Genomic DNA, 24,504 nt, shown 5'->3' with positions numbered 1-24,504 from the left:
TTTCATACACATTTATCTGAAGCAGTTTTAACTGTTTCTGTCAAATAACAGAAAAAGAGTTAGAAAATACAGCATTGATCGATGCATGTTTTACGTTAGCTGACAAGGAACGCTAAAATAGTGTTCTATAGCAGTGCAGCTTGTAGTACTTCGCATAAACAAAGCAAGCTGACAAATTTCGCATCAGAGAGCAGGAGTGTTGCATTCGAAAAAATAAAACAAATAAATTTCCTAATGCCAGCATTATTTGGGCTACAAATTCAATTTTACTTCCGTCAAAATCATCCAATAACTTCCTCAATTGGTGTATCAGATTCTTTTGAGGCTTCCCATATCCATATTAATCTCTCTGCACTAGTCAATGACTCAAATTCTAACCCATATTTCGCACCCATCCATCAAGAATTCGTTTTTGAATATATTTTCTAGTCCTAGATGGTGCAACTTTCTTGTGTTCAATTCCCTTATTACCTATTTCCTATCTTCATTGTAAAGGATATCATGGGTATTTCTAGCAAATTCTTGATATTTGTTAGCCGATCTTCGTTTGATCTTTGTTTGATCTTTGTTTGTCTTTCATTTAGTTGCAGTTGAATAAGATCTGTTTTAGTTGCTGAAAGTGCCTTTGCTGAAATAAAATGTTCTTCAATCAACGTTGTGTTTTACCACAATCGGTTTTTCTTGGCACGTTATTTTTTTCTATAAAAAGTGAAATATTTGAAAATTTACTTTTGTATTTTCAAGATTTATCGTATTTTAAATTTTTTAGGAAAAAAGGTACCTTATTTTTGCATTTTATAGCATATCTGAAAAGGAAATGAATCTTTAACCTTTCAGATAATGTTATTTGTTATTAACCCTACTTTTACATTTTGGATTTACGTTCTGTTAAGGTATAATGATACTGTGCATATATATGGTGTGTGTGTAAATGTTCTGCAAAAATTTCAGATAAATGTGCAAACTGATTTTTTTTCATTTTTATGCTTCAGAGTGCGCGATCGATTCAGTTCCACATTATCAGGAACAGGAGCCCCAGCCGGTGCAGGAAGGAAAAAGAGATCTGTCGGGGGTGCTTTCGACGATGACACTGATGAAAAATCACTCCGAGCCCTAAGAATGTTAGACGAAGCCGAAGAAAAATACAATATGAGGAGCTGAGCTCTGGTAATTTGACTTTCCATTAAATTTTTAATACATAAAATACTAAGCAATTTTTTCTTTAAAATTTATTCTAAACTACGGAGTGTTTTATTGCTATTGCAACGATTTTCAAAATTTCGCGAGAACACTTTAAGATAATAATTATCTTTATGAAGGTTTTTTTTTCAAAGTCTACAGTTATAATTTCTTTACTGTAGCTACCAATCTGAGGAAGAATTTTATGAACACCAAAATCTACAAATTTCGTTATTCGAGTAGTTCAGCAAAACCTCGAATGTGGCATGTTAGCAAAGGTTAAAGCAGAGTCAAGTATTATAACCATAAGCATATCCATATTCTTAGCTATTACTAAATTAACATAAAATAAGAGAAAAGCAAAACTGTATGATTTTTTAAAAAGGTTAAAAGTTAGTAAAAATTTGAAAAAAAAAAAAAAAAAAAAAAAAAAAAAAAAAAAAAAAAACTTCATTTAGTGCGAAACTTATTAAAGACCATAATGAATTTCTTTTCCTTCTGTGTACCAACTGAAATGTAATATTTGTTGGAATTATTTGCCGTTTTCATATTATGATGCTTTGTCGTATTCGACTAAACAAATGAACATCACAGCTCTATTTGTCTCTGTATATAAAGACAATAAATAGTCTTACATTCAAATAATTTTTAAATTCTTGAAAGTAATTTAAATAAGAAAATAGTATTTTTACTTAAAAATAATTCACCTCAATTACATCGCATTCTTTTCTCTTGAAAAATGCGCAAGTTATATGAGCAAGTATAGATAAGTGCGCAAGTATAGATATGAAACATCATACGTTTTGAACTGCTATATCTCTTTCATACATGTGCATTAAACCATGCAAAATTTAATTCAGATCAATCAAATTCATACTCATGTAAAAGAGCATTTAAAGCAATGTATGTTTTACAAATATGCAGTTTTTTTTTTTTTTTTTTTTTTTTTTTTTAAATATTTGAGGAAATATAAAAATTTATTCAGTTGCGAACGGATTAATTATGATATTCTTAAAGCTCAATTTTTCTGTCATTCACTCATTTTAGAACTGCTTAGATATTATGGACTCGTGAATATATTTGTTTTTTATTTCCCAGCAGGCATATTATTTTCCTATTTTTCTGAAAATGATTTCCTATAAATTTTTACTTAATTTGATGTTATTAAATTAACACAGTCCATTATTCTGGCAATTTACGAACAGTGAAATTCTGTGTTAGTCAGAACTAATCAAGATTTTTCCGATAATAATAACAATGAAAAACGAAATCTGTAATATAGAAGTTAAATTGATAAGCAACATAATCAGCATAACTTATTGATAAGCAACATAAATCAGCATAACAGGAGTAATTTTGCAGTAGTTTGCTAAATTTTCCAAATTTAAACAAATTTATTTTTCAGCTGCTTTATTCTTTCGCCTTGTAGTCCATAACTGATGCCAGAGACGTCCTTCTCTATAATTTAACTAGAAAACACTGTTGTTCCCACGCAAGCACATTTCTATCTTTTTGCCAATTATACTTCCGCAGTTGAAGGAGAAGGTTTTCTTACTTTGACATTATAGTCCTGCAAATTTACTCATATTAAATAGTTAAGTAGTATTATTTCTTACTTTAACACTTGCTTTAAACTTAAAAAAGGACATAGATGCAAAATAATGGATATGAGTCTATCGTTATTATCATCTTTCTAAAACCCCCACTTTTGCCATTCCATTAACTCTACAAGCTTTCCCGGTTCCACGAGTTCACCGAGCGCTTAAGACTGCTGAAGGCGAATGAGCTGGCTGCATATTTGGATTTAGTGTTTTTCTCTACTTTTCTGTAGCGTGAATGCGAGCCAGTTTCCCTTATAAATTCCTCCACGAAGCATCCCTTTCCTTATGCAAATAACCTTACTGGGATTTTCCGTATTAAAAAACTTTACCTAATTTACATACCTCTTCTACGAGTATCATATTTTTTGCAAGAAAAAAACTTACAGAACAAACACCAATCATCCTACAAAATTTTCAGAGAACTTTTTTGTTTATGGTTATACAGATTTATTTCTAACATAATCTCATTTAAATTTAAATTGATTAAAATTTCTAGGCTAAAGAAGTGCACTGGAGATCTTAGATTAAAACTTTAAAATATTAAAATTTGGGAAAAAAATCGTTCTTATATTACTTCAAAGTTCTGAACACTTTTCTTCTATTAGACAAAGAGCGTTTTTTTTTTATTCGAAATACGCTGAAATAAAAGTATACATAATTTCTCATGATTCTGAATTTCCTTATAAAAATCAAAGAAATAGGCATTAGAGTTAGGGTTAGTTAAGGGCAGTTGAGTTTAAAATTGCATGCTGTCATAATCGTGCCGCGGCTCTCGAGTTTTCCGCCATATACGTTCCATGACATAAATCATATTCATTTGTATACAACATGAATTTTGTTTAGTCCGGTTATAGATAAAGTCTTTCATTCCCGCCAGTAGGGACAGTGGTTGGTGACTTTTGCCCGGTTCCGAATCCCGGAGAAGGAATTGATGTTTGTAAATGTATAATGTTTGTGCGACATGGGGGCATTCTAAATATGCGTGAGCTGAATGTTCTCTCGAGAGGTTGATGGTAGGGGAAGGGGGTGGAAGACCTTCAGACCCGTCCACCCGGTATGCTTTTCCTCAAAACTGGGGGAGAAATTGAGCTATATGCTGCTCAAAGCTCATGCCAACGGCAGAGGCATTTGACTCCTTGCCACGATGAATGTCGTTCACTTGTGCTGACCATTGTCAGGCAACTGAGATTGGTAACAACAAGTACCTCATTTGTTTTATTGCTTAGCGTTTTTTTAAATAGTTGTTTATTATAAATGTATATACATGTGATATAATGGGCAATGTGGGAAATGTTAATGTGTTTGCCATCTTTTATATAAATACACTCTAACAATTTTACAAAATTATTTATTTTTTAATCTTATTTTAGCGTCCGATAAATCTGAAGAAACATGGAAAATATTGTGTGGAGCCACTGGGGTCATCAGGTGTAAAATATTTGTGAAGGTTTCTCATTTTGACCTGCTTCAAAAGTATCTGGAGACGGAAGCAGTTGTGACTTTGGAGATGGTACTCACCAGTTAAATTTAAAAAAACTCGTTGATCGAGGCACGCCATTTTATTTTTAAATTTTCTATTTTATTGTGTACATTGTCTTGTAAATAAAGCATCCTCAATCTTTCTAATTTCTTTCCAATCTCGGTGTCTGTTTCTCGCAGTAAAAATTTTAATTAGGTAGCTAAAACCTCTGAATGCGTTAGAAGAGGAAATGATTTTGTGATTTGTAAACAAATGGATGTTTTTATTGTATTCGTTATTAGGGATAAGAATTAGTTTCGAGAATGGAATGAAAAATAACAGATAATTAAAGCACAAGATTCAAATATTACTGTTTAAAAGAACATTGTTATTTATTTTGTTGTTCAAGTACATATAAAAGGCACACATTTGTAAAAGTTATGTTGTGCGAAGAGGCGCAACGTGTATTTAAATCAAGAAAACTGCGAGATTTTTTTTCTAAGAAAACCAGTTAAAGAGCTTATTTCTGTGATTTATAAAACCAAGTAAAACAAAGTCTCAAAATTAATCAAATCAACTAAGTAATCTGAAATCGAATATTCGTGTGAGTCTGAATCCAATTATCTTGTTGGCCCAAATATAGGATGATATTCATTTTTCTGGTAAAATATCCTTGTTAGAAACGCAGCTTATTTTTTAAAATAGTTATAATAAAATAATTTATTTTCAAGTTCTAAAAGAATATAATATATATTCAAGGCAGATAGGCTTACTTTTAAACAGTTAAAAACAGGCATATTTAATTAATTTTACCCCATTTGATCTGTTTAGATGGCTCCTTTTTGTAGTGTTTCTCCTCAAAAGCAATTTTTTCAGTAAGTACATGAAGCAAAAAAGGGAAATATAACAAACTCTTTACCAAATGGCACAAAAACGATTAAATGATTATTTTATGAGTTACAGGAATTGCGCAATAAAACTGAGTTTTTCTATTTTACACTATTCGCAGAAAGAAAGAAATTATACTTAAGATTTAATTTATATATCTATTAGTTTAACTTCATTTTTCTATTTTACAATAGCCTTAGATATCTGTCGAATTCTATTTGAATGCTCAGAACATTCCCTTGGGTCACAGCGGCGCATTTTCCTGTTGCTTCATTTTGTAATTTAGGTATTTCTTGAAGCTCCATAGTTTGATTTGTACAATCTCCAACAATGCATGGCTTTTCACTATCCTAAATGGAAGAAATGGAATAAATTACTATTAAAATTTTAAAAAATAGTTATGAGTATAAAAATTTGGAATTTATCAATGTAAATTTAACATTTTCTATTAATCTTGCAATATAAATGCAAAATATTTTACTTTACTCATTGGGATTCTTCTATTTATTATAAGGATTTTATATTCAATTATTTATAATGCATTTGGGAACTTTAGCTACGAATGTTATAGGTTATATTCATCATTATCAGATCATTATTCGTAAAATGCTATCAAACATTTTTACAAACTACAAACATGCTACAAACTATTTATGTAGCTTTGTTTATCAATATAGATTAATGATACACAAAGTTTATTAATACATAGCCGTATGATAAATAGTACACATAAATATATATAATAGTTTACATTGAGTGATAAGAATGGAAATAAGGTATTAATACAAAATTAATTATTCGGTGTTCCTTGATCTCTTTTCTTATGACCATCTTTATTTCATCAATCACTTTACGCCATTCGAGCTATTGTAATTTTACATTATAACATCCAATAAATCTTTTTATATACAAAATTTTTCTTTCGTAGGATAATTTTGTTCAAACAAAGTAAAATTTGTAATATTTAAAATAACTTCAGAATATTCTTTACAAAGAAATTCCGTTTTTATTCAATAAATAAAATGGAATCAAATTCAAGAAAATATAAAGCTTAAGATGGGAAAAATCGCGTTATGTTATCGCGTTTCCAGCAAAATATTCTCAATTTTAGAAGGTTTTTCTCCCCACACGAGGATAGAGATCTACTAAATATAAGACAAAAAATCGTCCTCGGCCTGTCACCAAATAAAATCTTCATCCAGAATTAAGAGAGAGAGAAAGACCATTGTAGTGAGAGCTATAATACCTTAGCAGGAGAGTTCGCTGCTCATAAGATCGATCAGGGATTCTTAACCAAAGTAGAATTCCCCTTGAGGGGAATTTCAAAGTTTCAGGGAAGAATGCGGTCGACCTCTTATTTACTGTTAAGTACTTAGTTTTAGTTTAGGGATAGAAAAGACTATTTTTATTAAATTCCTGGTCTTTATCAACATTTTCTATACATCCCCTTGCCTAATTTATAGTACGCATTAAAAAATATAAATTTAAGTAAATGCGTATATGCCTTTTTTGAGTTTGGGAAAAGAGGGAGGATGGCCGTCTGGCAGTGATGAAGGGCGTGCATGGGCAAAAAAAAAAAAAAAAAAAAAAAAAAAAAAAGAATAAGAACCACTGATATAGATATAATATTATGACAGCACCAAAAGATTTTTATTTATTTATATTAGGTACAGCAATTCTGACCTTTTCGAAAGCAAATAAAAAATCAAAACAAGTAAAAAACAATCAAAATAAATAGGTACAGCAACGATAAATATAATGGTAGTTTAGCATATGCAATAAGTACCCACGTTTAGTATCCTTTATCAGCACACCGAAAATTTTTAACACTGCTTACTACATAATAAAGCATCAACACCTCTTAAATAAACTGCACTAATAACGATACTACAATTCACAGAGAATCTTTACTCATGAGATAATAATTACTAGTAATGAATTTTGTCTCTTTCTGCTGAAAAATGTTAGGTATTTTAAGCTGACGTATACGTAATTTTAAATTTATTAGTAATACAAGTATGTGCAAGCGTCTAGAGTAAAATATTCTCGAAAGAAATACTAAAATGACTTCATTGGAACTGGGGAACATTATTCATACTTTTCAACTTAATTTCAATGTACTCCCTTCAATTCATATAAAGGTGCACAGAAGTGAATACGCACTTACTATAATGCTTCTTGTATAAAACTCATAACTGTCATCTTTAAACCCATCTTCTGCAAAATTTACTTGTGTAGATTTCTCTAACATGCCAGGCCTCTTCAGTTTCATTAAAGCTTGAGCTCTTTGATGAAAATGAATGGCGTCTATGGCATTTTTCAGCTTATCTTCGAGGTTGCTTAAATTTCTCTCGCTTAAGAATCCCGTCAGCTTTCCTGAAGACTGAACGCTATTTCTCAAACATGTAGGACACAACGAAAAGGACTGAAAGGTTGATTTCACCACGTATAGAGTTTTCAGTAATGTCTCCAAGTCATCATCCCTTTGGACATTCTGGTCATCTTTTACCTAAAGATATAAAAACACATTTATAACAAAATACAGAAAGTGTTTTATGAGTTTTAGTAATGAATAAAATAACCCCTAGAAATTGTGTTTAAATTTACTGTTGTCAGTGTATGTTTCAGAACTAATTTTCCCATGGTCATTAGTCGTGTTTTTTTTTTTTTCCTTTTCTTTTTTATGCTGGAGACGTGAAAACGGAGCTACGCCCTCTCCGGGACTCGAACCTGGACCTCTCGAATATGCCGAGTGTGTTAACATTACACCACGAAGGTATGCGCCGAAGGCTCCCCACGAAGGAGGGGAGAGGTAGAATTTACCCATTAACCACATGAAAGTTGACTGAAGATGGTACTTATCAGAAAGTGTGATCTCTTGAATGATAATTCAGTTCAAAAGTAATAAGAATAAATTTCAATAACATGTAAAACTGGAAGAAATTTCATAATATAAACAGTATTCTATGACTATGTTAAGACACATGAGGAAAACAAATTTTAGAGTTCGGGAACTTTGCAATTGCACTATATTTTAAAGCTGCATACATTTCGTGGAAAAAATTAAACGAAAATCATTATTTCATTATAATTTCACATTGATCAATTCGAACAAAATTTTGGTAAGTGTACATATTAATTTATTAATCAATAGAATATTAATTTATTAATACAATCAATTTTTAAGGATTATGTAATGAATTACTTTAGATGCTTAGCTTTGCAGTTTACATGTTATTTAAAGTTCTTTCGAATTTACCTTTGGGTTCAAAACTTCTAAAGAAAAATATTGGTTCCCTATAGTGTTCTACAGACATTATTTACATTATTTAAACACTTCTACTCTAATTACGGACGGTATAGTGGTTAGGAAAGCCGCCCGCAGAACGCATGGATGTGATACTTCTTTGGCAATATGAAGCAACTCCAATGATGGAACACAGAAAAAAACTTTATTTAGCACTCAAAATGGCGACATACAAACAAGAAGAGAAAACATATTCTAACATTTAAAACTAAATTACATTCTTCGTGCGAGAGTCGCACGAGGCACTCGAGTCTGGTTTCAAATATTGCCATTCACAAATACCTTAATGTTCATCTATTTAAATTATTTAAACTACAAGATTTTAATATTATTTAAATCTGTTACAACCTCTTCCCTAACGGAACGGAGAGACTTTTACCGAAGGGAAAAGTTCTGTAAATTTCGAAAGTTTATAAGCTCGGCTTGTTCAATTGCTTAAAGAGAAAAGATAACTTCTCTCATAAGTTTCCAAATTTTCAGGCCGAAAATTTTAAGTTTTAAACAAATATTTTTACACCACATTTAAATAGGAAGAAAAAAATGGAGAACGTTCAAATACATCAGTTGAGTATACATTAAATAAATAAATAAATCCTGAACGTGGTTACATACACTAAGAGTTATTACATTACTTAATTCTACTCAGAACATCTACGTACTTGTGCAAAGATCCTTTGCGATGAATGACCTTAAAATTATAAGGTTGTAATGAGAGTGCCCAGCGCATCAATCTAGAGTTACATTTGGCGTTGGATTGTAGCCAGACCAAAGGATTATGATCAGTCTGAATCAAGAATTCTTGCTGACCATCCAGATAAAAATGCAGTTTCTTGATAGCGTAGATGATAGCAGTGCACTCCTTTTCAGTAGTACAATAATTCTTTTCAAACTTAGTAAATTTTTTGCTTATATACAAGATAGGATGTTCACGTTGTTCATCATCTAATTGGCATAGTACTATACCCATGCCATTGTCTGAGGCATCGGTTTGTATAATAAACCTTTTATCAAAATCGGGAGCATACAGAATTGGTTTCTTGCATAGCAACTCTTTTAAATTTTTAAAAGCTTTGTCACATATTTCAGACCATTGTATATTTCCTTTTTTTGTTACCCCCCTTCAAAGCGTCCGTGAGGGGTGAAGCAATTTCCGAAAATCTCCGTATGTACTGGCGATAATACCCTACCAGTCCTAAGAAAGCACGTACTTCTGTTTTGGTTTTAGGTGTAGGATACTCCTTTACAGCCAGGATCTTTACTTCATCCGGGGTTCGTTGTCCTTGTCCCACAACATGGCCTAGGTATCTCACTTGATCTTGTGCAAATTTACATTTTGATGGTTTTAGTCGTAAATTTGCTTTCTGTATTCTCTCTAGAACAGAAGTTAAGTTTTTAAGGTGCTCTTCCCAGTTTTCTGAGTAAATGGCAATGTCATCCAGGTATGGTACAGCGAAACCTTCGCATCCAGCCAGGACTTTAGTCATAACTTTGCTAAAAAATATGGGGCATTTTTTAATCCAAAGGGTAAACGTAGAGGCCTGAAACTTCCAAAACTAGTTACAAATGTTGCATATCTTTGGGCTCTTTCTGTTAACGGAATTTGCCAGTAGCCTCTAGATAAATTTAATAGGGTAATATATTTTGCTTTTGCTACAGTTTCGATACGTTGTTCAATATTAGGCAAAGGATAGTATTCAGTTTTAGTAACAGCATTGAGTTTACGATAATCAATACAAGGCCGAGGATCCTTTGATGAAGATTCTATCAAAATCATGGGAGATGTATAGTCCGATTCTCCCGGCTCTTTAATTTTAAGATCGAGCATTTTCTGTATTTCCCTTTTGAGAATTTCAGTCTGTCGGGGTGACAGTCTGTATGGCTTTATTTGTATTGGTTCGTTATTTAATAGCTCAATATCGTGACAAACTAAGTTTGTTAGTCCAGGATTATTTGAAAAACAACCAGAATATTTCCATAAATTCTTTCGTAAATCTTCTATTTGCTCGGATTTCAACCTTTTCTCGAGTTCATTCTCCTCTATGATGTCCGAAAAATTTAATATACTTGGATTGGAAGGTAAACGAGGAATGTCCATTTCTAAGTCTCCTTCCACTTCAGTTATCATATTAATCATTTCTGGTCTTTTGTTATATGGTTTAAGCATGTTAATGTGATATACTTGATTTGGCTCATTTTGTTCCTCGAAACTTACAATATAATTGGTTTCTGAAATTTTCTGCTCTATTTTTCCAGGTCCTTTCCACTGTACTTCTAGTTTATTTTGACGATTCGTTGATAAAACAAGAACTAAATCTCCTCTATCAAATTCTCTTTTCACTGCGTTTCGATCGTACCATGTTTTCCTCCGTTGTTGAGCTTCTTTCATGTTTTCCACGGCAAGTTCTTGGCATTTCTTCATTCGATTAATAAGTTCGAAAACGTAACTGACAACATTATTACTTTCTTCAATCGGTTCTAGCCACTGCTCATAAAGTAAAGTGACTGGCGTTCGTAGGTTTTTGCCATGAACTAATTCTGCTGGTGTAAAACCAGTGCTTTCGTGTGTGACTGTTCTGAGAGCAAAAAGAACTGATGGTAGATAATTCTCCCAATCCGAAGTCGCTCCTATACATACGACTCTTAACACCCTTTTTAGCGTTCTATGGAATCGCTCAACAGGATTACTCTGCGGATGATACACAGAGCTTCTTACATGTTTAATGCCGAAACGCTCCAAAAATTCCTCTGTCAAAGCACTGACGAAAGAGGTCCCCTGATCTGTTTGGATCACTTTTGGGAAACCCATACGACTGAAAATCTGTAAGAAAGCATCAATCACAGATGGCGAAGAAATGTCTGTCACCGCAACAGCATCTGGATATTTGGACGACATACACAGAGCTGTAATAATATATTTTTTTCCAGTCTTTGAAATAGGTAGCGGACCAACGGCATCGGCATTTATTTTAGTGAATATTTCGGAAATTACTGGTACTAATGCAATTGGAGCCTTCTTTTTGTCATTTCCTTTTCCAGCGCGCTAACAAGCATCACAGGTTCTTACAAAATCTTCAGTTTCTTTGTAACACCTCGTCCAGTAAAAATATCTAGCAAGTCTGTCTTTGGTCTTTTTGACACCCAAATGACCAGAAGTTCCTTCGTGGCACATCTTTATAATTGAAGGCTTGAGTTTTTCAGGTATAACGACAAGCTGTCTTTCAAAGCCCATTTTATCCGTCGTTTTTTTAACTAAAAGTTCTTTTCCTGTCAGACTATAGTTCTCATTTTTGCATGTACCTTCTTTAACTTCTTGGATGATTTTAGACAGTTCCTTATCAGCAAACTGAAGTTGTGCAATTTCTTCTGAGTCAATGTTTACCAGTTTCATGAGAGTTTCATCTTCCGAATTTAGCTCCGGTAAATTATCTTCTTCTTCAAAAACATCTCTGGATGCTTTATTTTCTTCCTTCATCGGTTCCAAGATCTTCTCTTCGGCTGTTTCTCTTTTCGTTTGAGCTCTAGTAGAGATAGCATTAACCTGGTGAGGACAACTATCAGGTTCCTTTCCTTGTTTATTCAACAGTGCAAAAGTTCGATTGCCTAATAAATACCTTCCTTTGTCGAGTTCATTTCTAATAATGGCAGCCTTAGTTATTACTCGTCCAAGATCGCAATTTAGTTCGATCTCAGCCAATGGTAAACAGGTTGGATTCAAATCTAATGGCTGTTGCACCCACACATTTTCACCTGTCAGCATTTCCGGCGTGATGTATTTGCGACAAACTATATCAACACTAGCACCTGAATCCCTTAATATAGGAATTGTATGACCATTTACGTAACCCATACTAGTATAAGGTAATAGAAATTTATCCTCTGGTTTTGCACTAATTCTGTTAAGATTAGCAGGAGATTCAGTACTATTCTTAAGTTTTGGACATTGGGGTCTTAAATGTTGATAGGACCCACACTGATAGCATTGTGGCGTTTTTCGTTTTTCATATTTATCATCTGGACGTGGACTTCTAGGTCTATGAAACCAGCTTTGCGAATTAAATCCTGATGACAATTTTTTTTCAGTTTTATTTTTATTATCTGAACTCAATTTACCTTGAGTTAGCGCATTGTATCTTTCTTTCTGCCGATCCACTACAGGCCTCTTTTGAAAGTTTCCACAAACGTTTTCATAGGCATCAGGTTTTTCAGCTAATTTTTTCGATGAAATCATCTCTACCCGTTCATCAAGAAAATGATCTCGAATTTCAGGAGGAACTCGACGTTTAAGTTGGTCAAGCACCATCAAATCTAGCAACTGATCAAAAGTCTTAACTCCTAGACCAGTCACCCATTCTTTGCAATAATTTTCTATTTCATAATTGAAATCCACCCATGTGGATTCGGTACTTTTTTGATGTTTCATAAATTTCTGCCTAAACTTTTCCGGGCTTAGTTTAAACCGTCTTAACAATAAATTTTTCACGTGTTCATAGTCTTTAGCTTTATCGGATGGTTCTCTAGCTATTAACTAGGTTACTTCGTAAGGAAGTAGTCCTAGTAAATGAGATACAAATTCTTCTTTATCAATTTTAGCCCATTCTGCTTGCCTTTCAAACAATAGCAAATATAGACTGATATCTCCTTTCTTGTCATCGAATTTCTGCATAAGGTGACGCAGCTCCGTTTTCGGCCGGATCTGTCCGGTATTTTGAGACTTTGTCTCTACTTCAAGTCTTAATCTCTCTAATTCATACTGTTCGTTCCTTCTCCGCTCTTCTGCTTCTTCCTGTCTCCTACGTTCTTCTCTTTCCTCCCTCTCTTTCCGTTCTTCTCTTTCCTCCCTCTCTTTCCGTTCTTCTCTTTCCTCCCTCTCTTTCCGTTCTTCTCTTTCCGTTCTTCTATTATTGTGTCTAAAACTCCTTTGACGAAGACTTCATCATAATCTCTACTTTCAACAATTTTCTGTTTTAAATCAACTATTTTCAAATCTGCAGTCACATGAACTCCCAGTTCAGCTGCGAGATTTTGCAAATCTTCCTTACGAGCTCTTCCTAAGTAAGACATTGTTTCTACGTTTAAAATTAACGAACACTGTGTTCCTTATATTTCCTCAAAATAGCTCAAAAATTAAATATTTAAATTATATGAAGTTCATTCTCTCTACCACATTAATTGTGATTAAAATAAGAATAATAACATAGAGCAATATAAATATCTACCGTCTGCACAACTAAAATGAATATTAAATATAATATCAAATACGGTAATAAAATAAGACAATTTAATATTAACAGGAAATAATAATCTGGTATCGCTAATATTATGTTCAGTGATGAACTAATAAAATAAAAATACGCACGATTATTCGATCTCGCCGGTGCCTCCAAAATAATTAAGACTGTGATACTTCTTTGGCAATATGAAGCAACTCCAATGATGGAACACAGAAAAAAACTTTATTTAGCACTCAAAATGGCGACATACAAACAAGAAGAGAAAACATATTCTAACATTTAAAAATAAATTACATTCTTCGTGCGAGAGTCGCACGAGGCACTCGAGTCTGGTTTCAAATATTGCCATTCACAAATACCTTAATGTTCATCTATTTAAATTATTTAAACTACAAGATTTCAATATTATTTAAATCTGTTACAATGCAAATTGTGTTATCCTCACAGGAAGTAAGGGTACCTCCATAATAAAATAGCCACCACATCTAGCCTTAATAGTGGCGAAAGCCTAAAAATAGCTAGAGCCCGCCATAAAAATGAAAAAAAAAAAAAAAAAAAAAAAAGTTTTTTCACTAATTTTCAGTGATAATTCAAACCATATACTTAAGGATTATATTACAGCTCGGCATAGATATTTTTAGATTCTTTTAAAAGGTACTATTTAAACTGTGCCGGACCAAAATAAATCGTATAAAAATGATAAATGTTTTCCTTCTGATCTTTTTTTCGCTCTTCCAAGAGCCCAGGGTAGTAGAAGTTACTGAGAGCATCAGATGGCAGCACCAGCGCATAGGTATGGGCTGGTGCTTCCATCTGTTAGGAATGATTGGAAATTTGGAAAGAATCAGTTTGCAAAATTTTAATAAATATTTGAATTTTTTTTTTTAAATAAAGGAATCTAATTTAAGGGTAGAAAAACCTAGTAGTGTTTTCAACTAATTTTTATTTTTCATGTTAAATATGAAAGGATGTTTCCGATTAAAGTACACTGAAAATAAAGTTAAAAAAAGTGGAAGTAAATTATATTAATCAAAAATGCACCATTTTTAATGTTTCTACGAATATGGGTTTGAAATACTACCTGCGAAAGCTTGTTACGAATTTCCAACTTAAATTCAATGATATAAGAACTGAGCAATAGATTTTATTTATTTATTTTACAAAAACTTCGAACATTGTCATTGTATGCTTTGATTTAAAATTTGGCTGCTAACATTTTAAGACATGAATTCTTTTTAAGCAACTGATTTTTACAAAAATGTTTTATTTCTTTACATATGTATTAAAGTTATGGGACAATTTCCTTAGAATAAGGTTCGAATTTGACTTTTTATATCTATATATAACATGTTTTATTGCATGTTTAATGTTTGTTGATTAACGCCTTTTAAATTCTAATAGGAAGTCTCAGGACGAAATTCAGGAAATGAAGCTTAATTACCGTGTCACACCCAAATATATTAGTTCTCAGAATTTCACTAGTTATTTCTTTTGTAATTTTTCTCTTTTGCTTTACGTACGAAGTTACCATGCACCTTATTCAGCTTTAAAAAAAAAAAAAAATAATAATAAAATGAGTTACAATTTCTATAATTTGAAAAATCAATAAAAGATGTCTTCCTTAAATCTGATTTCCCTTATTTTTAAGAATTTTGCTTTTGGAAAACAAAGATTTTTCTCTATATATTCCAGTCACATTTTTTTTTCCATTAAACCAAACTTGATTTTGTAGAAGTGGCAAGTAATCGTTCTTTCTTTCTTTCTTTCTTTCTTTCTTTTTTTTTTTTTTTTAAATAGTAAGAACTAGATTTTTAATTTCCGGTGTTAGTACCCATCATTAGTTTATAATTTTTAAACACAATGCTACATTTTATCTTCATTATTACACGCACATAAAATCTGATGATAATTTATCCAACCAGATTTTGTCAAAGAAGTATCTTTGAAATCTCCATAAATAATACTGCACATTAATGTTTCTCATAATTTATATTACTGATATTTTCTTATGATGATTCTTCTGATTTCTTCTAACGATTTCTTTCATATGCGTAGCTTAAGCAAGCGGTATTAATGGACAATCATATCTATTGCGAAGCAAGACTGCCTTTAAAACTGTTTCTGATGCTTTTATGCACTGCTTCCGTTTTTTTTTTAGGACTGCCTTGGTACTCGAAAACTTCATGTAAACATCTACATTATTGCAAATATGCAAAATTAATCATCCTGAATAATGGGACTTTAGCATTAACCTCTGCTGACTCTGAAAAACCTACGCACTCCTCTGCACTTTTGTAAAAGATTTCTAGGATTTGACATACTATTTTACTAGATATTGCAATGCATGACATGTTTGTTTTATATCATATTCTAAATTAGCCATGCAAAAATAAAAAATTGACAGGAAATATCAACAAGGAATTTTCTTTGATTTCCAGTTTTTAAATGATGGATAATAATTCTATCTTTCGCCTCACGTAATTAATCTTCTTTAGAGAAATATATAGCGAAGAACTCATTAAAACGGCTTTTTGTTCAACAAATATACTTTGACTTCCAAAAGCAACAAATATGCTTTCATTTACAAAAGCAACAAATATATTCTGACTTCTTAAATTAAATTTATTTCCCTCTTATGTATTAATCTGAATCCTTTAAATCTATATTCAAATATTCATTAAAATTTGTACATAATGGAGCCGGTTAACGAGAAGACTTTTCAATAAAAGATATCTCTCTACAATTACGTACCTGGATGCTTGAGATAATTGAATCTATGGCTGCAAAAATGTATTTCTTTAAAGAAAACATTGTATAAATGATGGACCCAACAGCAAATGAATCAAACAATTCTCTCCAGTGCTTCCATTTGTGAGCTGCTAAAGCTGAAAAGAATAAAATTATTTGCATACAGAAAGTACATAGTTGCATTATTCTTCTCAAAAGTTTCGGAAAATAATTGCTAATATAATACCTTTTTATTTCAAACTTACTTTTCAGCTCTTGATTTTTTAAAACTCTTTTGCGACGTAAAAGTTTTTGCATGGATCAAACTAATAATATCTTTAAAATTTTGCATTAGGTTTTTGCTCCTTTAATTTGCTTTGTTTTGGGCCTTATTAATTCTATTTAAAAATTATAACAATATTTTTATTTTAAAGTATCACCTTATAGTGCATACTTCTCCGAATATAAGGACTAAACTTCCTGTATTTCTAAAAACACTTTATGCTTTTAAATGTGTCTTAAAAATGTTCGTTGTTTTCCTTTTGCGTATTTATGTGTCTTTCAAATACTTAATATTCTTACATGTTGATATTAAATATTTTTATATAAAAATGATAATTGCAGTTAATATTAATGAATTTACATTTATTAATATTAAATGTAAATTTTGCTCTTCTCTTCGCCCTCTACCTAGAACCCTTTAATATATAAAAGCTTTTGAATAATCTTGACATACCAATTTAGTTTTATTGATAGGGATATTTATATTTGAGAGGAGCAAAGATGTGTAATTTATAAGACTTTTGTTGAAAGTGAATGTTGCAACATTTTATCGAGAGTCAATATTTTGAGTTTGCGAAGCGTTATAAAAGTAATTAAAAAATTGTAATTATCTCAGCTTCGTTCGGATAATTATCCTCTTTTCCTGGAGATTGTGAGTGGCCTATGAAAATTCAACTTTAATGATTAATTCTGAAAAATCATCAAAAATTCAATTTGAAATTTATTATTATTTTAGATATTATTGCATTGTCTAAGTAATTTTCAACAGTAATTATTTCAAAAATTTCTGAGTGACAAGGAATATTTTGTTGTATCAATTTGGGAATTATTCAATCAAAGCATTTAATTACAAGAATAAATTATGTTTAAAAAGTAAAACTTTTTTATATACAATGGATCTTCAACAGTGCCTCAGTAGCTTTGCTTTTACAGTAGGAGTGTATTCAAATTAAATTAGAATGTTCTTAATTGTAATATTATGTATCGTCTTTATTCTCTTCCTTAAATTATATAAAATATGTATCCAAATAATGATTCAAAAATTTTTAAAAATTAACAAATTTAGTCAGCGTCCGCCCTCTTCCAACAAAAACCTCAAATGGCTTGAGATTCTAAGAAAAATCTACTAAAAGCACCGAAAATACTTAAATTTTAAAACGTCTAGTATTTGATGGGCCATTCCTCTGATTTTACTACAAAATGGGAGTGTTTTGATATTGGGTGAAATAAGTTTTTTCATAACTTCTGCATTAAAATTGTTCCATTCTTGTTTCATCTCTTTTATATATCGACTTTTGATAAAATAAAAACTTGTTTCATAAACTGTACCTTATTTGCTGCAAATATATTCAAATTTATTTAAATCAGGAAGCTGAGGTGATATTTGGTCACTTTTGAGTGACTGCCCAACAATCAAAAGGAAATATTTAAAGCAGCCTGCTTACGATTTTTGTCTTGATAAAATGTCCCCGATACCTAAAATCTGCTTTAATGTCAATAAGTTCATTTCTAAACCATTCAAACATTTTGTATGATCTATTAGAACATCACTATAAAAACTAAATTACCTTGTCCTGCTGCAAGTAAGTTATTCCCTAATAGGACACTTTCGTCTTCTAGGTACTAAGATCCTTGAATTTAGTTATATATTTTTTAAAAATTCTATTTATTATTGAGATGGCAAACAAAAACCTGAGTTACTTATTTTTCTTGCATACGAATTATTTGCTCTAGCTGTACTACAATGGTATTCTGCAAATCTAATGGTTCACCCGCCAGTTTCAAGGGAAACTCGTGCATCAAATGTTTTATTAATACGCAGAAAGTGTTTCAGCATTTGCGCATGGATTTCTTGAAACTCTTCTGAGTACAAAATGCGGTCTCAAAGAGCAAGCTTTGGCGATGACAGCTTCTTCCCTTATTTATAATTCGGTTTCCTTTTCTAAATCTCTTCATAACACCGCAAGCAGTAAAATAGAGCAAATTCAAATTTTCAGCATTTTTCTAGCGATATTGTTTCTATTTTTAAATGAAAATAACTAGTTTCTTAACTTTATTTAATTTTCCTTTATGAAACGTCCTAAAATATCACAGAACATACTAAACTGGAATTTATTTGCATTCTAAATTTTCAGACATGAAGTCAAATGGTATTTCAATATTGTTGCCATAATTAAAAAAAAGGCATGAGGGAGACTTTTGTAGGATCCTAATTTTTCTGGAGATAGATGATGTCCTAAAGCTATTTTGGATTTTCTTTTTTTCCTGGGGAAAAGGGTTAACTAAATTATTTTTATTTTTAAAAAATTGTTAAGTAGTTATTCGTATGAATTTCGTATAGAGTTTTGCAAGAAATTGAATAAAGGTATTATTTAAAAGAATTACAATTAAAAGAATTCTAACTTAACATATCTATACTAATATTTTCACAAGAGTCGAAGGAAGCACCAAACCTTTCGACAATCACTGTCAAAGATATTGTAAAGAAATGGTATCGAATTGTACAAAATATTCATGATGGTTATGTAATTTGGGCAAACATTTATAATATTTGTACGAGTTGTTCAAAAGTATTCCTCATTGTAGTCAGGTTTCATATAATTCTAACCTAATCTCTGGATTCCGCTTTCAAAGAAGTCTTTACATTGCATGCAGAATCAGTACTTAATATTTACAATGAGCTGTTCGTCCATCTCAAAATGTCAGGTGATATGAAAAAATACCACTGGTCTTTATCAGCAAACGTCTCTGATTTTTCAGAGGACAAATGGAAAGAGGTCCCAAGGCAATATTCATTAATAGTATCTTAAATCAGGGCTATACAGCTGTGCCACGCACTAAATGTGGAGAAATAATGTGATAAGAAATTTAATTTCTCTTATCACGTCACTAGATGGACCACCAGGTTGGATCACGTGATCTTAGTTCTCCTTCTTGGATGACAGCTTTTACTTATTTTCAGCAGATTTGTCTGACTTATCAGTTCCATGTGGGTTTTGGAGGCCATCATGAAATGCCAAACTAATTATCTTCAACCATCTTGTTTTTCTATAGCCATCACCATATGAATTCAGATTTTATATATATATATATATATATATATGTATATATATATATATATATATATATATTTTAACATTTTAGTCCTTATTTGACAATGATTCCTTCTGCCGTTTATGGGAAAGAGAGGATTATAAAACTGCATAAACTAAACTTTAAGAATTGCTAATGTAACTACTGAGATATTATAATTATTGTTGCCTCTAACGCCTCCAGTGGTGTTTTATACAGGTGCGTGGAGAGAGTGTAGGATAGATATATAAGTAACGTAAATATTATGTTGTATTTACGTTGAATTAAATCTTTTTACTTAGTTTTATAAAATGCGTTTTTATTTTTAGGAAATAATCATTTTCTTGCAAATGAAATAAATGTGTGGCGCATTTAAATTTATTTCTGATCTGTAACTAATTGAATAAAGCTGTGTTTTAGATCTATTTTCTTCTCAGGTTCTAAATTTATTATATCTGGACCATCCAGTGTGTACAAGATTTAATCAGATAATATTATTCATAGATAACATTTACATGGTATGCTATACTGTAATGATTCCTAGATAAGTTGTTTAAAGGAACTCCCTGCAAATTAACATTTTAGGGGAAAAAATGAACTTATAGAATGGCACTTGTTTTACTCCACATCCCTGGCCTGTTATTGCTAACTGCCAGCATAAAACATATTAAACCTTCATGAATTCTTACATGATATTTATTTTCAGTAGATAGGAACTGTACTAATTAAAATAGTATTTTTTTATATATTTTAGCTCTCCGTTTACAAATACCAATGCTATTTTCGCATTTTTCAATCTATGACAGTACAATATAGTCTAAAATCATAAACAATGATGAGTGCAATACTAAATTAGTTTCTGCATTATTGAACACAACTATAATATTCAGAACCTTTTTATTTGAGTGACCCATATAAATTGTTTTCATTATTGACAGTAAGCAAACTGATTAACTATGAAATCGCAATTACCTGTTGAAATGGCAAACATTGCAAGCAAAATAACTAGGTTGATGTAACTGATGCCAGATCCAGAATATAAGGAACATGACTGTAAAACTGCCTCCTTTTCCAGTGTTTCTGATTCAGGGAAAGGATTGTACTTTCGGATGAAGTCATGCAGATTCTGCAGTAAATTCCTCAAAGTAACCAGCAAAGCTAAGAAAGATGCAAAGAAATTACGCATTTTCAATAAATAAAAATTTTAATTCATATTTTTTATTCAAAATTTTTAACAGAATACATTTAAAAGTTACTGTTTATGAAAGCAGAAACGTATTCCTTCAAAGCCATATTTTCGTTTTCAACATCGGAAACACGATCTGAAAATGAAATTTCGAAATACATTTCAATTTAATTGTCTTGCTTCGTCTTATATAGAGTACAAGAATTAAAAAAGAGTAAGGAGCTTGATATTATTTTGATATCGCTGGCAAAGTAAATGAAAAATTGATTTTTGAATTTTCTTTTTCAAACATTAAAATTCTTCCATTTCGAAGAGATATTTTAGAGGATAACGTTAATGATATAAAATTTAAAATTAAAAAACATTATTAAACAAAAAATTAATTAATAATTAATAAATTAATAATTAATTTATTAAACAAAAAAAATTACTATTATTATTTAACGTCTTGCAGCTGTGCCTCCCCCTTAAGATGAAGATGCATTCATTTACGTTCCGGCATTTTAATGAAAGTTTCTAAGCATGTGTTAAGACAGAAATTTTACAAGGGAGCCTAAGCACCAATGTAAAATAAAAGTCATTCCGAGAATTTTCTCGCATTACACCGCCGAAAATTTATCAGTAAATGCATAAAGAATGAAATTTAGAACCAATATTTCACAAAGACCAACAAAATGAAATTAATAAAATTCAAATAAACAAATTTCAAAAAATCCTATAAATATAGAATTAGAATTCTGGAAAAGTTAAAATAAATCTAGATAAGGAAAATCAAAAATAAATGAAGTAAAAAAGAATACGAAAGAAGAGGAATTTAGTTAACTCCGACATAGCATAGTCAGGAGGAGGATACATCGAAATTAATTAGACCTACATTTCCATAAAATAATTCTTGCTTTTCTGTATCCAGAATCATCTGATGAACCATCCCAATATATTTTTTAATCTTAACAGTTCACCCGAAATTTCTGGTCCTCCCCAAAGAAAGAAAAATGACAAAAATACAAAGTAAATTCATTAATGAAATTTTTCCCAATTTAAAACGAACTTCCCCAAAATTGAAAACTTACTCATAATGCGTGGTAAAAATTAAAACTTTCATTGAGTAAAGTCTTTAAAATTGAGAATAATCAACAATGTAGCAAAACATTTTATACAAAATTTTGCGAGAACCTTCTTTCAAACATCAGTTCGAAACAATGAAAATAACTGCTAGGATCTGAGACGCTTAGGTTTGCCAGTTTGGCCTCTTTGGAGAAACTACAAAACCGTAGTCGAGAAAGCCCTCTAAAAAAAGTGAATTTAATGCTACCAAAGCAAAGAATTTTGAATTTCAAAGAAAAACTTTTAATTCAAGAAAAATGCTAACACTTTTAAATGTAAACTAAATAGGGGACAAAGAAAAATTCCCAGTTGTAAAAAAATTAGTCACTTCTAAATTAAAACCCAAATTTAAATTAAAAAATTGTAGTTAAAAATGTTGAAAAAAATTGCAATTAAAAAGAAGAGATAGAATAAAAAAACAGAAAAAAAGCAAGAACATTATAATTAACATATAAATTTCAAGTATTTAATATACTTTAAAAATTGCTAGATACTCAAATGGTAGTCAGTTTTTTGCAATTTAAAAACTAATGTAAAAAGTGCCTAAAGATTTCCAATGGTGAATTGAATGCTATTTAGAAAATATTTATATAAAATTTACGTAAAATTTTCATAAAATTATAAATTTAGTCTTATGAAAAATGCAAAGGAATGTCAGAAAAGGAAGTAAAGTACAAATGTTAGAAAAGTCTTCAGTTCATGGGTTTATCATGGCGACTTGAAAATAGGAGGCTTCGTAGTTAATGACAGTAAAGCAAAGAAACTAAAAGAAAAATAAATCAAAATTAAAACCCATATAACTTTCTAAAACATCCTTCTTTATTGGAGCTTTCGGATAAATAATTCATACTTTTAAAAAGCTTTATAGGCTGTAGACTACTCCATATTTTTTAAACCTGTTAATGAACTTAATTAGAATTTCACTTTTTTTAATTTTGTGAGAATTAAGATTTCTTATTGTTGTTTTTCTATTTCAGCACAAAATTTTTTAATTCTGCAAATTTGGTTAATAATTGTATTTACTATAACATTTTTAGATACCTTGGAGTTCCAATTTATACGTTTAATAGTATAAAAGTTCTGTTCTTTTATAAAAAGGCTAATTTATTTAAGATTATGTATACTAAGATCCAGATATTCTATTAATGTTTGATTTTTATTGGTCTTATTAAATTTTAGACATTCAGTTTTAGTTAGACATGTTCTATGAGATTATAATTGTTGAAAGTAATAATGTCATCAATATATCTGAAAGTGTGTTCAGATTTATTGAAATCATTATCAAAAAAGCTTTTAAGAAACTTAAATTCTTTAGAAAATAAAAATAAGTGGCAAAGATGAATTCAATAGAAACTTCCCATTGGAATACCATGTGTTTGCAGGAAAAGAAATTTTGAATGTTTGATATAGTTATAGTAGAGCAAGAAATGTAGAAATTCTTTCCATTTTGCAAATCCAGAATAGTAAGTATTTCAGGAAAAAATGTGGTAAGCTCAAGACTTTCTGTAAATTTCTTTGAGTGGTAGAAACGTGTAGAAATTTTCAAAATCATAACAATTAATATTGTAGATTTGAAGATTTTTAACTTTTTCAATAATTTGCAAGACGTCGCAAATAACCCAGCAGTAGTTTTTATCAGTTTTATCTTTATCAAATACCATATTACAAATAGATTTAAGTGAACTGGTAAAAATATTATCAAAATTCTTTTTGAAAATATGAATCTTTAAAAATACAAATAATTTCAGCGAAAATAATATTTAGATAAGTATGTATGTATTTAAACTTTACTTATTAAAACCAATTTACACTTACTCCTTCATAATACAACATAAAAAATTTATTTATGTTACACAAAACTGTAAAAATATGTTTTTTATTTCTATTTTTTAAACATTTTCAGATATTCCACTTTTTTGTCAAAATTTGTAAGTTTTGCCTTTTAATGTGGTACATTTTTAGCTCATTTGTAATTTAATCGTTTATTAGTTCTGAACGTCTCTTTTAATCATATTTCGATAAAAATTATACAACTAGAAAGTACTCATATACATATATTAAGTAGTAATAATTAAGAAAGAATTAGTTTACGAACCTGATGAGGATATGGATTTCTACCTTAATTTTTATAGTTGAAAGCGAAATGAATTTAGTGTATTACAAACTTAAAATATTTGATTGAAGAGAACATGATTTGTGTTTACATCTAAAACTGTTGCCACCCATTTCAGCTGCTGTGAAATATTTTCATCAACAATTATTGATACGGTCGAAAGAACTTAGTTATAATATGAAGCCATTCATCAATAAGGATGGGATTTTTGAGTACTTCAAATTTATATTTATTACTATTATTTAATTATTAGAAGTAATTAAATGAGAAAATTCCATGGAGGACTCATTTGAAGTCCGAAATAACCAAATTTTCACCAATTGCTACCAATCTTTCTAAAATCAAATCTTATTCT

At 30.6% G+C, this 24,504-nt stretch overlaps 2 protein-coding genes across 3 annotated transcripts in view; one reads left to right on the top strand and one right to left on the bottom strand.

Annotated features, from left to right (window-relative positions):
- LOC118191985 (uncharacterized) overlaps positions 1-4,417 on the top strand; it is a 55,577-nt gene extending 51,160 nt beyond the window's left edge. For both annotated transcript variants that reach the window (XM_085819067.1, XM_035362862.2), the window contains exons 3-4: positions 993-1,167; positions 4,151-4,417. In XM_085819067.1, coding sequence (XP_085675193.1) covers positions 993-1,161 — 169 coding nt within the window. In that variant the 3' untranslated portion in view covers positions 1,162-1,167; positions 4,151-4,417. The remainder of the gene's footprint in view (positions 1-992; positions 1,168-4,150) is intronic.
- A 40-nt stretch (positions 4,418-4,457) lies between these two features.
- Positions 4,458-24,225, bottom strand: LOC118180601 (uncharacterized). Its single transcript, XM_085819066.1, has 6 exons — positions 24,132-24,225; positions 21,003-21,068; positions 20,719-20,904; positions 16,417-16,550; positions 7,295-7,636; positions 4,458-5,477 (listed from the first exon to the last, which is right to left on the bottom strand). The coding sequence occupies exons 2-6, from the start codon at positions 21,037-21,039 to the stop codon at positions 5,313-5,315; spliced, it is 864 nt and encodes a 287-aa protein (XP_085675192.1). The 5' UTR covers positions 21,040-21,068; positions 24,132-24,225; the 3' UTR covers positions 4,458-5,312.
- Between the last annotated feature and the right edge of the window lie 279 nt (positions 24,226-24,504).

This window comes from Stegodyphus dumicola, chromosome 6, assembly GCF_044657685.1.
Source record: "Stegodyphus dumicola isolate Sdum_Otavi_A_Nest chromosome 6, ASM4465768v1".
In the NCBI taxonomy this organism is placed as follows: Eukaryota; Metazoa; Arthropoda; class Arachnida; order Araneae; family Eresidae; genus Stegodyphus; species Stegodyphus dumicola.
The sequence above is the reverse complement of the archived record's forward strand: the minus strand, read 5'-3'. Positions and strand labels throughout refer to the sequence as shown.